Source organism: Ambystoma mexicanum, chromosome 12 (assembly GCF_040938575.1).
Source record: "Ambystoma mexicanum isolate Mex_15411 chromosome 12, UKY_AmexF1_1, whole genome shotgun sequence".
Taxonomy (NCBI): domain Eukaryota; kingdom Metazoa; phylum Chordata; class Amphibia; order Caudata; family Ambystomatidae; genus Ambystoma; species Ambystoma mexicanum.
In genome coordinates, this window is record NC_090936.1 from 187,688,322 (window position 1) to 187,704,665 (window position 16,344).

General features: G+C 50.3%; 1 protein-coding gene across 1 annotated transcript in view; it reads right to left on the minus strand.

The window, feature by feature from the left end:
- CRY1 (cryptochrome circadian regulator 1) overlaps nt 1-16,344 on the minus strand; it is a 232,938-nt gene that overhangs the window by 122,017 nt on the left and 94,577 nt on the right. Inside the window, exon 8 of the mRNA XM_069628274.1 lies at nt 770-921. Within this exon, the coding sequence (XP_069484375.1) occupies nt 770-921 (152 nt within the window). The remainder of the gene's footprint in view (nt 1-769; nt 922-16,344) is intronic.

Genomic DNA, 16,344 nt, shown 5'->3' on the forward strand with positions numbered 1-16,344 from the left:
CGATGCGCATGGCAGAGCCAATGTGGGCGGCCCCGCGCAGGAAGGAGAGGAGGGACACATTTTAAAAAAAAATGTTGATGCTTTTTACAAAGTACTCCGGTCCCGTCCCACAGGACGGAGAGATGTCCCATAAGTATGGCGGAAAGGGGACGGGACGTAGGAGTATTGCCGAAAAAGGCGTCCTCCGGGAACTGTTTTGGAGCTACCGGAGGAGGCCTCTCATGAGGAGGATTATTCCAGGGACGTAACAGGGAGGGTTGCCACACAGGTCCATCCCCCGAAGTGTCCACAAAAACCAAAGGTGCCGACCCCGCAGGCAACGAAACATTGTGCGGAAGGGGCATCCGAGCATTCCAGTTATAAACTGGCCGAAAGGGATGCGCACAAGGAATTTTATGTTCACCCACAGAACCAGGCCCTACACCTGAGGCCGACGGCGTAGTTGTAGGGAAAGTGCTCAAAATGGCCGCCGTGGTCGTGGCGGGAACGGTCGACATTTTGCCATCACCTGAGGGAAACTGCGGCACGTGAGCTTTTTCAATGGGGATTTACCGGTCCCACAAAGGTCATAATAGACCGGTAAGTCCCCATTGAACGGGACCGGACACGGGATACCATTACGAGATACCTCCAATCTCGTAATGAGGCCCATGGATTCTGGCGAAGTCAAGAGTAATAATAATGATATTTACTTCTACAATGCATAGAAGGGACGATAGCTACTGCTCATATTTCTGTTCATTACTTCACAATGTATAATATCAATTACCTTATATAGTCGCCATTTGGATCGGTTCTTCTACCAAAACCCACAGGACAGTAGCAATGGAAAAACTGCTGAAAGAAAGCACTGCATGACAGCCACATCCAACTGCCAGCATTCACACTCCAATCTGCATCAAGGAGTAACTCCTCAAAAACCTTTAAGAAAATTCAAAACAAAATCAAATGACCGCTTGTACAGGTTTAGAATTTCTAAAGCATTCTCAGATTATGTGATGACCATCTGGCAATGCCAATTTATACTGATACAAAATGTGATCTATGATATACATTTCGATCTAGAACTGGGATTTTAGAACATGCCTACTTGCATTATTCAAGGAGTAGTTGTTTAAACGCACACAAACCTTATTAGTTCAAGCACATCCACCAATTAGGTGCAAATAGTATTTATTCACTCTTGAGGCATAAAGAATAATGGTTTTACTATCACAATAATGCTCCATTCGTGTTGTCCCACACTGTGGTGAACAACTTGAATTCAAACGAGCAAGGTATTTCAGACAAAACAGTGTTATGCATTCCTATATCCTCACCAACAGAACCCCAGCCCACATATTGCTGTGTCCTAAATACATTACAAACATTAGAGGTCAGAAATCATGAGTTTTAAGTACAAGATTAGCACAACCAAAAAAAATCCATGGAAAACAGAGCCTTTCAATATATACATACATGGAGCCTCCCAAATGCAACAGTGGTTTATTTTGTAAATGTATTTGGAGTTTTCTATAGTTCAACATAGCTATAAAGCAAATGTGTGCGGTACATGTCGATAAGGGTAACGAATGCGGTAATGTGTGGAGTTACAATATGTTGCATGGAATGTTCCACCATGGATGCATGATGTGATGCGGGAATGCAATTAGCATATGTGGTACTCAGACTGAAAAGTCCTTCCTGAACTGCAAGAGTGTTGGTTTTTTCTGGGTTGCCACAAGAGTGGTGCTCCAGTAGCCTGGGGTGTAGCAAGAGAAGGTCTGTTTCCTGTTGTTTCCTTGCGTGCGGGTTTTGTCTTGACCCTAGCGAGGACCTACTTGGGCTACAGCGTTTTACAGCTAAGTGGGGAGATTTTTGAGTGGTGGTTGCCTTATAGGTAATGCAGGCAGTCTTAACTACTATTCTGGCTGGGATGGGTAGCCAGCGCATCAGGATGGGAGAAATGTGTATCTGCTTTCTGGTTAGGAGTCGTGGAGGGACGTGCTTGGTGGCTAACGTGGGTCCAGGTGCATTATTGATAATAAACCTTAGATCTTTGATTTTAAAAAAGTAGGTACATCTGCTAAATTTTAAAGGATCGGGTTAATGAAAAAAAGTTTGCCAATAACTATACAGTCTTGTGCTGAAATACATGGCATGATCTAACTGTCTACATGTTTGTGATAAAACAAACAGAACTGCATTCCTTCACCTTCCTCTCTTATCCTCCCATAAATGTCCTCTATCCAGTCTATTTTGATCACCCCTCCTTTGTATCAAAGGAGCTTTCTGAAAATGCCACCAGATTTGAATACAACATTTCCAACTAGCCGCATTCACATCCACAAGAAGTCAGAGTGATTATATGACAACCAATTCTTTAACATAGTTAAGCAAATAATGTTTTTTGTTTTGAATAAGGAAACTCATCACAAATGATGTAGCCACTCCGTCTAAAGTCACAAGTGTTTCCCAAAACTGGCGGGAAGGTAGACAGTTTCCTTCTTGATCAAAAGATTTTCAAAGGTCAATAACTACTGACCATGGTGGACTAGCGATCCAAATGTACCCTTGGAAAATGTTAAGGTTGTTAAACCTGACAAAGGACACACACAAACTTTAAGAAACTCAATGTATCAACATTTTAAGATACACAATCATTCTGCAAATCAACAATTATAGGGACTGCAACAAAATTGGGAAAATTCATACCAATACCCTGATGTAGCATTATTTGTTATAATGATCCTTACAAGAAATGATATTCCATTCTAATTTGAAAAATCAATACGCATGGCATGGATCTTCACCACTTTTTTGTTTACAAAAGTATACCACTATGAGCTTTCTCTATGCTCATTAATCATCCACAGAAGCACCATTAAGAACATAAATGATGGCAAAAAATAACCAGGTTACTCACCGTAGTGACCACCTTACTCCTAGTCCATAGTCCCCTTTCCTCCATACTTATGGGACATTCCTCCGTCCTGTGGGACGGGACTAGAGCACTTTGTAAAAGCATCAAAAAATGTTTGCAAACCTTTTGGTCCTTCCTCTCTTTCTACGTGGTGTACGGCACATGGCCGTAACCCCGCCCATCTTAGCTCCGCCCTGCGCATCGCCCATCAGTCCTTTTCGATCGCCAGGTCACAGACCTTTAACCAATACTAGAGGAACCTTATTAGAGGGGGCGGTGGGCGTGCGTATGCGGAAGGGGACTATGGACTAGGAGTAAGGTGGTCACTACGGTAAGTAACCTGGTTATACTCCTACATCCCGTCCACTTTCCTCCATACTTATGGGAGATTCCCAAGCACTCCTTACAGGAACTACGGGTGGATGGAAAAAAATACTATTGAAAAAGGTTCTTCAGCACAGCCTGGCCAAACTGAGCATCAGCCCTGGAGCTCAAGTATACACTATAATGTTTACAAAAAGCCGATGGGGAGGCCCAAGTAGCTGCTTTTGTGATGGTCTCCCAGGGGACATATTTCTGAAAGGCAACCGCAGCTGCCTTGCCCCGCACCAGGTGCGCATGAATCCCTTTCGGAGGCTGCCGACCCTGAACAGTGTAAGCCTCCGCAATACAGGCAGCGATCCATCTGGAGATAATCGCCTTAGAGGCCTATTTACCTTGTGGATTACCAAAGGTCACCAACAGTTGAGAAGAGTTCCTAAATTCAGATGTTCGGTCTAGAAAGAACTTAAGAGCCCCTCTCAAATCCAAACAATGCAGAACCCTTTCAACTTCTGAAGCAGGGTTTGGAAAGAAGACCGGTAGGGAGATCGATTGGTTTAGATGGAAATCAGAGACCACCTTCGGCAGGAAAGAAGGATTTGTCCGTAGGACAACCTTATCCTTGTGGAAAACCAAGAAGAGATGCTCCACCGATAAAGCTTGGAGTTCACTTACACGCCTTGCTGAAGTAACAGCAACCAAAAAGGACACCTTCCACGAATGGTGCTTGAGGTCCACTGTGGACATTGGTTCGAAAGGTTTATGGCACAACACCGTAAGAACCACATTCAGATCCCACGCCGGGTGCGGCTTGTGAACCGGGGGATAAAGGCACGTCAAACCTGCAAAAGGTCTCCTAATCAATGGATTAGACAGAGAGAAAGAGCATTGGTCCGTGGATAGGTAGGCGGATACCACTGAGAGATAGGTTCTGCAAGACAGAACTTGAATGCCCGACTCTGCTAGGTGGGACACGAAAGACAACACAGTGTCAATCATAGCCGCCCTTGGGTCCAGCTGTTTGTCTAAGCACCATTTGCTTCTATACTGAGACCTTGTTGAGGGTTTCCTGGCTGCCCTAATAATACGCATGTTATCCTCAGACAGGTTGAGATGTTCTAATGACTTGAACTCAGGCACCATGCCGCCAAGCTGAACGATTGTGGGGAGGGATGCCACAGCTGTTGATCCTGATGAAGCAGGTCGGGACTCACCGGTAGCCTGATCGGTGGATACACCGACAGGTGTTGAAGTTCTGAGAACCAGAACCTGGCTGGCCACCACGGGGCTATGAGCAGAAGAGAACAGTTCATCGAGTTGGGAATAGTTTCTTACCTGTAACTCCATTTCTCCAGCATTGGTATCTTTCATGGATTCACATGCTTAGAATATTCCCCGTCGTCAGGCTGGGAATCCCTGGTACATTATATAGACCCTTTCCCGTAGGAAAACTTTTTCGACGCTTATGCGTCCAATCCATCTCGTTCTGTATCATGCGTGCCCGCACCGTCAGGACGTCATGATATAAATACAGGACCCGCCCCCGCGCTCCCTCAGATTTCGGCCCCCAAAGTAGTGGGGGAACCGGTTTGCATGTTCAGGGGAGGCAGGTGGGCGCATGTGAATCCATGAAAGATACCAATGCTGGAGAAATGGAGTTACAGGTAAGAAACTATTCCCTTCTCCAGCATTGGATCTTTCATGGATTCACATGCTTAGAATAGATTACATAGCAGTACACCCCCAAGAGAGGAGGCGTGCATGCAAACCCATATACTTTCTTCGCAAAGCCCGTTCCCTATGATCATGTATACATTAGTAATCGTTAACATAGGAAAACGAACCACATACAGTCATAAATTCCACAGGATGCAACCCCTCAGTCGGGGCTTACCTTATTGGAATAGGTGTCGGAGCACCGCCTGTCCCATCCGGGTATCTTCGGCATGTTGCTGCGACAGGCAGTAATGGCGGGTAAAGGTGTGTGTAGCCGCCCAGGTAGCCGCCATGCAGATGTCCCCCAGAGGGACTCCGGCCCACAGTGCCGTCGACGATGCCGCTGCTCTAGTTGAATGAGCTCTTGGCCGTCGTAGAAGAGGCTTCCCTGCCCTGGAATGGCAGTACGAAATGGTAGATGACACCCATCTTGACAGTCCTTGCTTTGAAATGGCTTTTCCTCTAGCACCCAAACCATAGGCTACGAACAGTTGTCTCGTTTCTCTGAATGGTTGCGTATGATGAAGATAAAACTTGAGAGCCCTTTTTACATCCAATGTGTGTAACATGCGCTCCGCTCCCGAGCATGGTTCCGGAAAAAACGTAGGCAACACAATAGAGGAGTGTTTATGGAACACCGAAGGAGCTTTCGGTATGAACTGTGGGTTAGTGGCAAGGGCTACCTTGTTCTTGAAAAATCGTAAGTATGGTGGGTCTACCATTAGAGCCTGAACTTCTGAAATACGTCGGGCTGAGGTGATGGCCACCAGGAAGGCCAATTTCCACGACAACAACTTTAGAGACGATGATGACATTGGCTCAAAAGGAAGCTTCATAAGAGACGTTAAGACCAGATTGAGGCTCCACTCTGGCGGAAATTTCTTCTCTGGAGGGAAACTCCGAAAGAGGCCTTTAAGGAAGTGCTTAATCAGACGGTCGCTGAACAATGGTGCCGAATGCCGTCGACGAGTAAACCTGGAAATGGCGGCCAGGTGTACTTTTATTGACGATACCGATAGGCCCTTTTGAGCTAAGAACAGCAAGTATGGAAGGAGCTGTTCCGGCTTAATCGATTGCGGGGCCAAACCTGGTTGATCCTCACACCACTGACAGAAACTTCTCCATTGTTACGTGTATGAGGCGTTTGTGGAAGGCGCTCTTGCCGCTTGCAGGATACGCCGACAGTCCTCCGGAATCGTTAGCCGACCGAATTTTGCGAAGTCAGGAGCCAGGCCGTCAACTTGAGGCTGTCCGGGTCGTGATGCCAAACGACACCCTCCTGTCGAGACAGAAGGTCGGGGGTCTTCTGGAATCTCATCGGTTCCGCCACCGCCAAGTGTAGCAGGTCTGAAAACCACACTTGTCTGGCCCAGTACGGGGCCACCAGAATTACCCGACATGGGTACCTGAGGATCCATTGCAACGTCCTCCGGACAAGGGGAAATGGAGGGAATGCGTACAGGAATTTGTTCGACCATGGGAAGGAGAACGCATCCCCCAGTGAACCCTGCTGAGGCCATCTGCTTGCGTACTGATGGCATTTCCTGTTGTTCTTCGTCGCGAACAAATCTATGGAAGGATGTCCCCATTTCTTGAATACTTGCTGTAGTTGTTGGTCGTTCAGCACCCATTCGTGAACTTCGTTCATTTCTCTGCTGAGGGCATCGGCTTCCACAAATCTCACGCCTGGCAGGTGGAACGCCAAGATTTGCATGTTGTGTTGTAGGGCCCAATGCCAGATTTTCTGTGCCTCCGTCGATAGGGACCTGGAACGTGTCCCTCCTTGTTTCCTCAAGTAGAACATCGTAGTGGTGTTGTCCGTCATGACACGCACCACCGAGTCCCTCAGTTGAGGAAGAAAAGATTTCAGAGCCCATCGCACTGCTCTCAGTTCTAGCAGGTTGATATGCAGGGAGGACTCCTGCAACGACCACTGGCCTTGTACCTGTAACGTATCCAGATGAGCTCCCCATCCGCTCAGCGATGCATCCGTCACCACCGTCTTTTGGAACTCCGGTTCCGGTAGAGGCATTCCTTTCGTTAGATGAGTAGACACTCTCCACCAGCAGAGTGCTTGTACTAGTTGTTCGTCGACGACCAGTCTGTCGGACCAGCGACCTCGGCTCTGCGCCCAACGGTCCGCTAGAAATTCCTGGCAAGGCCTCATAAACAGACGGCAGTTGCTTATCAACGGAATGCAGGACGACATGGTCCCTAGCAGGGACATGTATTTGCGCACCGACACCTTGGTACCGCATCTCCATTCCGACGCCTTGCTTTGAAGTTTCTGAATTCTTTCGCTGGATGGTCTCACCAGGCTTGTGTGTGTATGAAACTCCGCTCCTAGAAAGACCAAGGTCCTCGAAGGCTCTACGGAGGACTTGTTGAAGTTTATTGCGAAGCCCAGTTCCTGTAAAAGGGACATTGTGGCCCTTAGACTGTTTCGTGTTTGTTCCCTGGACGAACCTCTGACCAGCCAGTCGTCTAGATATGGATAGACATGGTGACCATCCTTCCTTAAATGGGCCGCTATAGGGGCCAAGCACTTGGTGAACGTCCTGGGGGAGGACTTGAGCCCGAACGGGAGGACCTTGAACTGAAAATGCTTTCTCCCGACGACGAACCTTAAATATCTCCTGTGTCGTGGGCGTATTGGGATGTGAAAATAGGCGTCTTGAAGGTCTAGTGACGATAGATAATCCATGGGTTGCACCGACCTGATAACCTCCTGGAGCTTTAGCATTTTGAATTTTAGGCTCTTTAGCCATTTGTTGAGTACCCTCAGGTCGAGAATGGGCCTCCATTTTCCATTTGGCTTCTTGACAACGAAGAACCGGGAATAAACTCCGTGTCCTTCCTGTGCCACAGGAACTCTCTCTACCGCTCCTTTTCGCAATATAAGCGCCGCCTCTTGTCGTAGGATTCGGAGGTGGGGCTGGGTCGAAAATACAGGCGGAAGACGTGGAGGCTTGTCTTTGAATTGTAGCGCATGACCCATGCGAATCGTGTCCAGAACCCAACGATCTGTGGTGATGCATTTCCATTGGTCGAAGTGATGAGAGACTCGGCCCCCCAGGACGTTCCGAAGGCCGTCATTGGTTGCTGGTTTGCTTGTTCTTCGTCGACGAGGGACCCGAGCCTCGCCGCCTGGAAGCTTGATAGTCTCTGCTTCTACGTGCCGACTGGGACGCTCGTCTGAACCCTTGTGAAGAGTACGAGGGCCTGTTAAATCCACGGTCCCTCGAGGCTCCAAAGCGGGAGTTTCCAGAAGCACCCCTAAAGGGGCGAAAAGAGCGAAAGTTTCTACCCGTTTGGAGGGCGCCGAGGGACCTAGCAGTATCCGTGTCTTCCTTCATCCCCTTCAATGCTTCATCAACCTTTTCGCCAAACAGGTGTTCCCCTTCACATGGCATGTCAAGGACTTTGTACTGGACTTCAGGACATTTGAGCCACGCTTGTCGACGAAGTACTACGCCATGGTTGATTTGTTTGAAGCCAGACTCTGCTAGGTCAACTGCAATATTGATTGCGTGGTTCGAGGCCTCTTCGCCATCCCGCACCAGTAACATGGCTGCTTTCCGGTGTTCGTCTGGCAGGTGTTCTAGGATAGGGGCTAGTTTGTGCCACATTTCTCTATCGTATCGTGACACGATCGCTAAGGAATTGGCTGCTCTTACCGTCGACGCACCGACCGAGAGCACCTTTTTTCCAAAGGCGTCTTGCCTCCTAGCCTCGCTTTCTGGTGGAGTAGAACATTTTTGCTGTACCCTGGCCTTCCTAGCCGCTGCCGCCGACACCACCGAGTCAGACAGAGGTTGTGATGTTAGACATTTTGGAGTGGACTCCGGAGCTTTAAACTTTTTCTCAATCCACCCCTTTATAGCTGGCTCCGAGAACGGATGGCGCATCGTCTTGAGACCTTCTTGCCACATGCGGTCCAGAATTGGGATGGCAAATACCGATTTTCTCCTTTGACCCATATGGTCAAAAAGGAAACAGTCTTTCTTCTGCTCCTCAGGAATCAAGCCGAACTCGGAACAAGCTTTTCCCATCATTGCATGGAAGGCTCCCACATCATCCGGAGGAGATGGCTGTTTCTGGCTCCTCGTAGACTCTACCTCTACATCCGAATTCCATGTTGGGTCCCTCGACGGTGACAGGGAGATGTCTGACCCTGAGTCACCCAGTATAGAATCGGACTCCGACAACTCACCCTCCTCCTGCGCTCGAGGACGATCTTTTACCGCCTGGGGAGCCGATGGGTTTTTAGTCGTCGAGCGAGCCGCACAAGTTTGCTCGTCGACGGAAGGTACAGAAAAAGGTGACGATGAAGTCCCAGGTTGAGGGATCTGCGTATCCAGCCGCTGCAGGAGCTTCTGAAGAGTATTAAGCACATCCAGAGACAAAACTGTCTGGGGGGTCAGTAACGTTGATGATATAGGTACCATACCCCCACTCGCACTCGTCGTCGTCGCCGACGTGGAAGGCCGTAAGCCTAAATCCGATGGCTGCAGAACCGTGCCACCTTCTCCTTCCGCCGAGCAGGCCGTGTCTGGCTGCAGTAAGACTTCAGGGGGGATCGGGTCATAGACCTCTGGCAGCCAAGCCATAGACTGAGTCTCCGTCGACGAAGGAATCCCAACCGCTGCTGCCTGAACGGTAATAGGCATCGTCAATGACACCGAGGTCGACGAGCAAGTAGTCGTCGTCGAGCCCTTAGACTTCGTCGCCGATTTCGATGCCGACTTCCCGGCTGAAGCGTAATTGGGACGGTCCCCTGAGGAGGATTTTGACAGCGCTTGCCTCTCCGTCTTAGATGATGAGGAGGAGGAGGGCTTTTTATGTGATAAGGAAGACCCAGCATGCTTCCCCTTATGCTTGTCCTCAGCGCGGTTTTCTGCTGGCCGTACCTTTTTCGATGGAGGTTCCGACTTGCTCCTGGAGGCCGTGGAGCCAACTTCCGAAGCCGGGTAGGCACCCGCTCCGTCATTAAGCCAGTCGACCAGCCTTCTTTTACGGTCCTTGAGGGTTTTTTGGGAGAAACCCTGGCATATCTCACATGTATCCGCCGTGTGGTGCGGGTGGAGACAGTAGATACAATCCATGTGGGCATCTCCTTCATAAACTTTTTTGAGGCCACATGTCGCACAAGGGCGAAATAACGCTTTTCCAGACATAATTCTCCAGAATTTGAACGTCGCCGAAGCGAAACAGAAAAAACAACCTAGTTTCCACTAGCAGTAATCACGAGGATCCCACTACTTTGAAAGACGGTTGAAATCTGAGGGAGCGCGGGGGCGGGTCCTGTATTTATATCATGACATCCTGACGGTGCGGGCACGCATGATACAGAACGAGGTGGATAGGACGCATAAGCGTCGAAAAAGTTTTCCTACGGGAAAGGGTCTATATAATGTACCGGGGATTCCCAGCCTGACGACGGGGAATATTCTAAGCATGTGAATCCATGAAAGATCCAATGCTGGAGAACTTCAGCTTACAAATCGTCTGATGAATCAGAGGCAGAGGCGGGAAAGCATAGGCCCTCATGTTGTGCCATGGAATCTCGAGAGCATCCCCCAGAGAGGAGGCTCCCAGCCCGTTTCTGGAGGCATACAGAGGAAGGTTCTTGTTTGCCGTTGTCGCGAAGAGGTCCACTTCTGGAGTGCCCCAACCCAGGACAATCCAGGAGAGAATCTCTGCCTTCAATTCCCACTCGTAGCTGACCATCGTCCGCCGACTGAGGGCATCTGCCGTGACATTTAGCTGGCCCAGAATGTGTACTGCGACTAGCCAGACACCATTACGAACCGCCCACTCCCAAATATGGATGGACAGGTCCACGAGAGGGGGAGACTTGGTGCCCCCTTGCTTGTTGATGTAATACATTGACACCACATTGTCCGTGCGCATACGGACCACTTTGTTGGCAATGATCGGTCTGAACGCCTTGAGCGCTAGGAAGATTGCCAGAAGCTCCAGATGTATTATGTGGAGGAGCTTGTCCTGATGCGACCAAAGATCCGAGACCTGAAGAAGGTCCAACGTCGCACTCCACCCTGAAACCCTGCACCCACTGACAGGTTGCTGAAAGACGACCACCACTCCAAGTCCGTTCTCATGGCTAAAGGAATATTTTGTTTTTTGTATTCTCGTTAGATTTTAGGGGGACTATTCCTTTTGGGTCGTTAAATTACCCTCTAGTTTCCACATGTTATTTGGGCCGTTCTCATGGAAGCCAGAATCAAGATCAACTCGGAGTCCGGATCCACAGCCTGACGCCAAGAACTCCGAAGAGCCACCTGAGTGCGCCTCATCTTGAGACGAGCAAGAGGAAGAGCCAACACGCATGAGACCAAGAGGCCCAGAAGCCTCTGGAACCACCAGGCCGACATGCTCTCCGACTGCGCAAACATCTGACACGTGGCCAACAGATCCACCATTCTGTCCCCGGTCAGGTACACTCTGCAGTCGATCGTGTTCCAGCGAAAACCCAGGAAAATCAAGTCCTGCAAGACCGTCATGGAAGATTTCCGCCAGTTCACCAGCAGCCCAAGATGGACCAAGTGCTGAAGGAGAGACTGAAGATTGCACACAGCTTTTAACGGGCAAGGGCAGTGTAAGAGCCAGTCATCCAAATATGGATATACATGGGTACCCTGCAGACGAAGATAGGCCGCAATCACAGAACTCATCTTCGTGAACACACGCGGCGCCGAGCTGAGGCCAAAAAGAAGCACACAAAACAGGTAGTGCTCCTCTCCCACGGAGAAACTGAGATATCTCCTGTGTGGATTCCAGATCAGAATATGCATTTACGCACCCTGAAGGACCACCACACTGAGTCAATCGCCCATATGCAAAGAGGACCGAATCTGGCTGGGCGTAATCACCTTGAATTTCGCTTGGGGTAGGAAAAGATTGAAATGGGAAAGGTCTAGGATGGTGCGCAGGCCAGCCTGAATTGGCACAAGGGGAACAGGTTCCACAGCTCTGAGGTCCAGCAGTTTCTGAACCTCGGCTACTAGGGAGGACGACCCTGACTGTTGGAAAGGAGGGTTGAAGGGCGGGGTAGGGGGTAAGGGTAAGCGGAAGCCCGCCTGAGCGACTGACAAGACCCACCGGTCCTCGGTGAAGGACTGCCATGCCTCCCAATGAGACGCAATGCGTCCTTCCACCGGGGTCTCGTGCGAGCGTGGAGAACCCTCATTTGGCAGGCTTTCAGTGGTTTTACCACCTGAACCTGAGGAAGAGGCTGAGGAGCGGGAGAAAAACGAGTCTGTTGCTGCCTCTGGCCGTTATTACCCGAAGGAGAATCCGCTCTGCAGGATTTCCGATCTAGAAACCCTCTGAAGCCAGAGGACGGCCGGCTTTGCGACAACGGTCTCTGGGTTTTAAAAGAAGTTTTAACCAGGACGGACCAGGACTTAGCTGTCTGGGTGCTGTCCTGCATTTTGGTCAGTTCCACATCCGTTGTGGAATGGAAAAGCTCCTTACCATCAAACGGCAGGTCCAACACCTTGTCCTGCACCTCCTTTGAGAACTTGGTGGCATGCAACCACGCATGTTCAGAGGTATTAACTCCCAGCATAAGACCCCGATTCGAAGTGTTGTTGTGATGAGCCGCGACCTCCAGGAGATCCTGGGCCAAGACCCTGGCATCGGACAATCCTGCCTTTCAGTCCTCCAGCTTCTCGATCGGAATGAATTCCTCGAACTCCGAAAGACCTTTCCACATTTCATATTCGCCCCCGCTAACACCAATTCTGCATTGGCCTGCCGAAGCTGAAGGGCCGAGTTAGCAAAAACCTTTCTCCCGAGGAAGTCGAGGAGCTTGTCCTCTTTCCCCAGGACCTAAGTAGCCGTCGTAGAAGAGGATGCTGCAGGCCTGGACTGTAAAGTGGCTGCAGCCACCACCGTGGAGGAGGGGGGGGCGGATAAGACGCTAGGGCCACCTCTTCTGAAGAATGCAACCTGTATCGCGTTTCAATTTTCTTATTGACGAAGAGTCCAGAGTGTGGCTTCTCCCAAACTCTACGGTCCTCGGCCAGAACGTTCTTCTGCAAGAACAGACCGGTACGCTCCGAAGGAGATAAGGTGAATGCCTCCGAAAGCACACCCTCCTGCGGAGCGGGTGCCTCGGGCACTGGGACATCCAATAGACACATCATGTCCAGTACCCGGTCGTGGAAAGCTCGAATAGAGCGGGGCTGGTCTTCGCTGTCCTGATCGCCCTGCGCATCATCCGACATGCCAGGGTCTTGCTGAGCTGCGCCAGGCACCGTCTTGTCCACCGGGGACAACGGGGGTAAGTGTAAAGACTGGAGGGGGGTGTCTGTACTTATGTTCTCTATATGGTAGAGGAGAGGCACAGAAGACCCCAGCCAAGATTCTCTATTATGGTAGCAATGGACGAGCAATCAAGGCCTAGCTTCTCGGGAGGTGATGCAGGCTGGTTCTTAAGTACAGTGTAGTCCCCAAGCCCCCACAAAGGAATGTCCACACACTGTATTACTGAAAACACAGTCTTTATATAATCAATATTCAAAGGTTATGTACACTATCACAATAACTCACTTTGTGCTCAGGAAAATCAACAATGGTAAATATCTACAATTCTAAGGTGGTACCACCAATATTAGATCTCATTAAAGTGCATCAACTATCATGTAAAAATGTCACACAGATCAATAAAGAGGAAACCATCCAATAGAGAGAGGCGGGAAAGCAAGATGGTTGACACAATTGGCAGAATACTGGCCTTGTTACCTAGACACAGTTCTGTGTGGAGATCCCCCCACCTGGGCAACCTGTAAAATAAGATATATAGCACAAGCCCAGTCCATATATTGTTCAATAGTCTTATTCCCTGCTATAATGTTTTTCCCCCCAATGTACCTGGTGGAGTAGAGTTCTTCGAAGAGGCGTCAACAGATCCTTCTTGAGTGACCCCCTTTAAAGTGGGAGTCACGGATCATCGAGAGGCGTCGAGGAAAGTGAACTTGGCGTTCGGCATCGGGGAATCGATGACCGTTCTTCAGTGCCCTCCCTTTAAAGCAGAAGTCACGGGTCGTCGAACATCCGACGGTGAACAGGGTAGAACGGTGTCGATGAGGCGGCAGCTTCGATCCGAGCGGTGCTCGTCAACGATGGAAGAGTTGGCGTCCTGCAAGGAAGAGGCGTGCGGGGCACCTCGGTGACGATAGTTCTGGACCGTAAAGAGTGTAAAGAACTGTAGCCCAGCAAGAGCGTTGAGTCGTCAAAGTCTTTGCGGTCGTGAGGTGGCAGGAAACTCACCGGCGGATTCTCCTCAGCGCGTTGGTCGTCCTCGACTTTCTCCGGCGGGATAAAGTGGTCGACGGTGCGGACAAAGGAGTCCTTCGATTCAATGTTCTTAGGCAAAGGAGCGGGCGGCTCCGGTCGTCGGTGGCACGGCGTCAGGCGGTCCCCGCGTCTGGGCAACACAACTTCGACGGTTACACAAACCTGCGAACCCTGGTCGACGGCAATGGACTTCGACGGCGGCGATGTCCAGGTGCTTCACTTCGATCTCCTCCGCGGTCCCCGTCTCCGGTCGGCAGCATTTCAAGGGTCTGACGTCCAGGGTGCTTCAGTGAAGGTTTAGCGGTGCTCGATGGTCCCTCGGAGCACGGGAAGAGGGTGCCTTACCAGGTCCTCTCTCGGATCAGTCTTCGACGGATTCGGCAGCTTTCAGATCGGTCGAAGCAAATGCAACAGCAAGTCTTCTTCTTCCAGCTGATCAGCAGTTCCAGTAACTCTTCAAGTATAGACACAGCTTCTGAACGCTTCTGAACAATTTCCAGTGGTGAGAGGTCCTCAGATATACTATCTTGTCTTTCATCCACACTGCTGGGTCACACTCAGCAGCCAATCATACAGAAGGGCATTCATGCAGTCAGTCAGCCAATCAGGCACACAGTGCATTCAGGCCATCCTCCTCCCTCGCAGACACTCACAACAAGGAATGTGGATTGGGACAAGTACCCAGCCATTCAACACTACACACTGCATTCAGGCCAGTTTCGGGCAGGGCTGTCTCAATCTTTGTCTCTCATACCAGAAACCAGACAACCAAAAGAAGAAGTGCAAATTGGTCACACACTCCATTCACCCAGGTCCCACACACACGAGGTACCCACAACATACAATCACTGGGAAGGCTCCAGTCAGGCTGGACTGGACTTCACAACAACACCATATATGGCACTTCCACGCAACAGTCAGTCAGGGGGAAGGGACAGAGTCAGGGCTTCCCAGGACTTTGGGAAAACAAGGTAATAGGTAACAGAAAGCAAGAGGCCACAGGTGCCATCAAGTTTTCCATCAGGAATCAACTGATTCCAATGGCAGGGCCTGGGGATCCCAAAATGGAGGATACTCAGCGCACCTGTCAAAGTCAGCATGGAGCTGCCACCAGCCCATACCCTGCTCTGCGGGCCACCCACAGGTGCCCAAAAACATACACTAGGGGCACAGGGTTGTACCCCCACCCATGGGTGCCGTAAGAGTATCCCATGGGTCTGTTCACCAAACCAAAAGAGAGAGAGCTGCACCGCCAGGAGTCCCACATGAACTCCTGCGCGGAAAAAACAACAGAACACACGATAAAAAGGCAGTAAAGCACAAGGATATGGAGGCCCTGTCCCTCCGATGCATTTCCAGCATCACATTAAGGGCGGAAGGGTTGGGGAGGAACAGAAGGCAAAGGCGGCGCCGGCGGAACCACCGGGAGTGCGGGTGGAGCCGGAGGCGCAGGCGGGCATATTTCCCTAAAAAGACCCTTAAAATACTCCCTCATGGGGTCGGTACGCATGAGCGTCTGAAACTTGCCGAAAAAAGCGTCCTCCGGGGAAGGCTTTGGAGCAGCCGGAGGAGGCTTCTCATGAGGAGGATAATTCCAGGGACGTAGAGGGAAGGGTTGCCAAACAGGCCCATCCCCAGAGGTGTCCACATAAATCAAGGGTGCCAAACCCACAGGTAGCGAGATGTGCGGAATAGGCATCCGAGCGTTCCAGTCGTAAACTGGACGAAAAGGATGCGCACAAGGAATCTTATGTTCACCCAAAGGACCAAACCCTACACCTGCGGCCGATGGCGTAGCTGTAGGGGAAGAACCCAAAATGGCCGCTGTGGTTGTGGCGGGAACGGCCGCCATTTTGCTATCACCTGAGGGGAACTGCGGCATGAGTGGAAGTGAAGTGAAGCAGGGGTCCCCACGGATGCATCGGGGGTCTTCATTTTAGCCTTTACACAAGGAACCTCAGCTGAGCCGACACTATGCGGTCTGGAATGTTTCTGCGACATACCAATAGCCAAACTAGCCTTCACAGGAAGGACCTCGGCACTGCCGGTAAAGGAGGAACTTTGATTCAAAAGCTCACCCC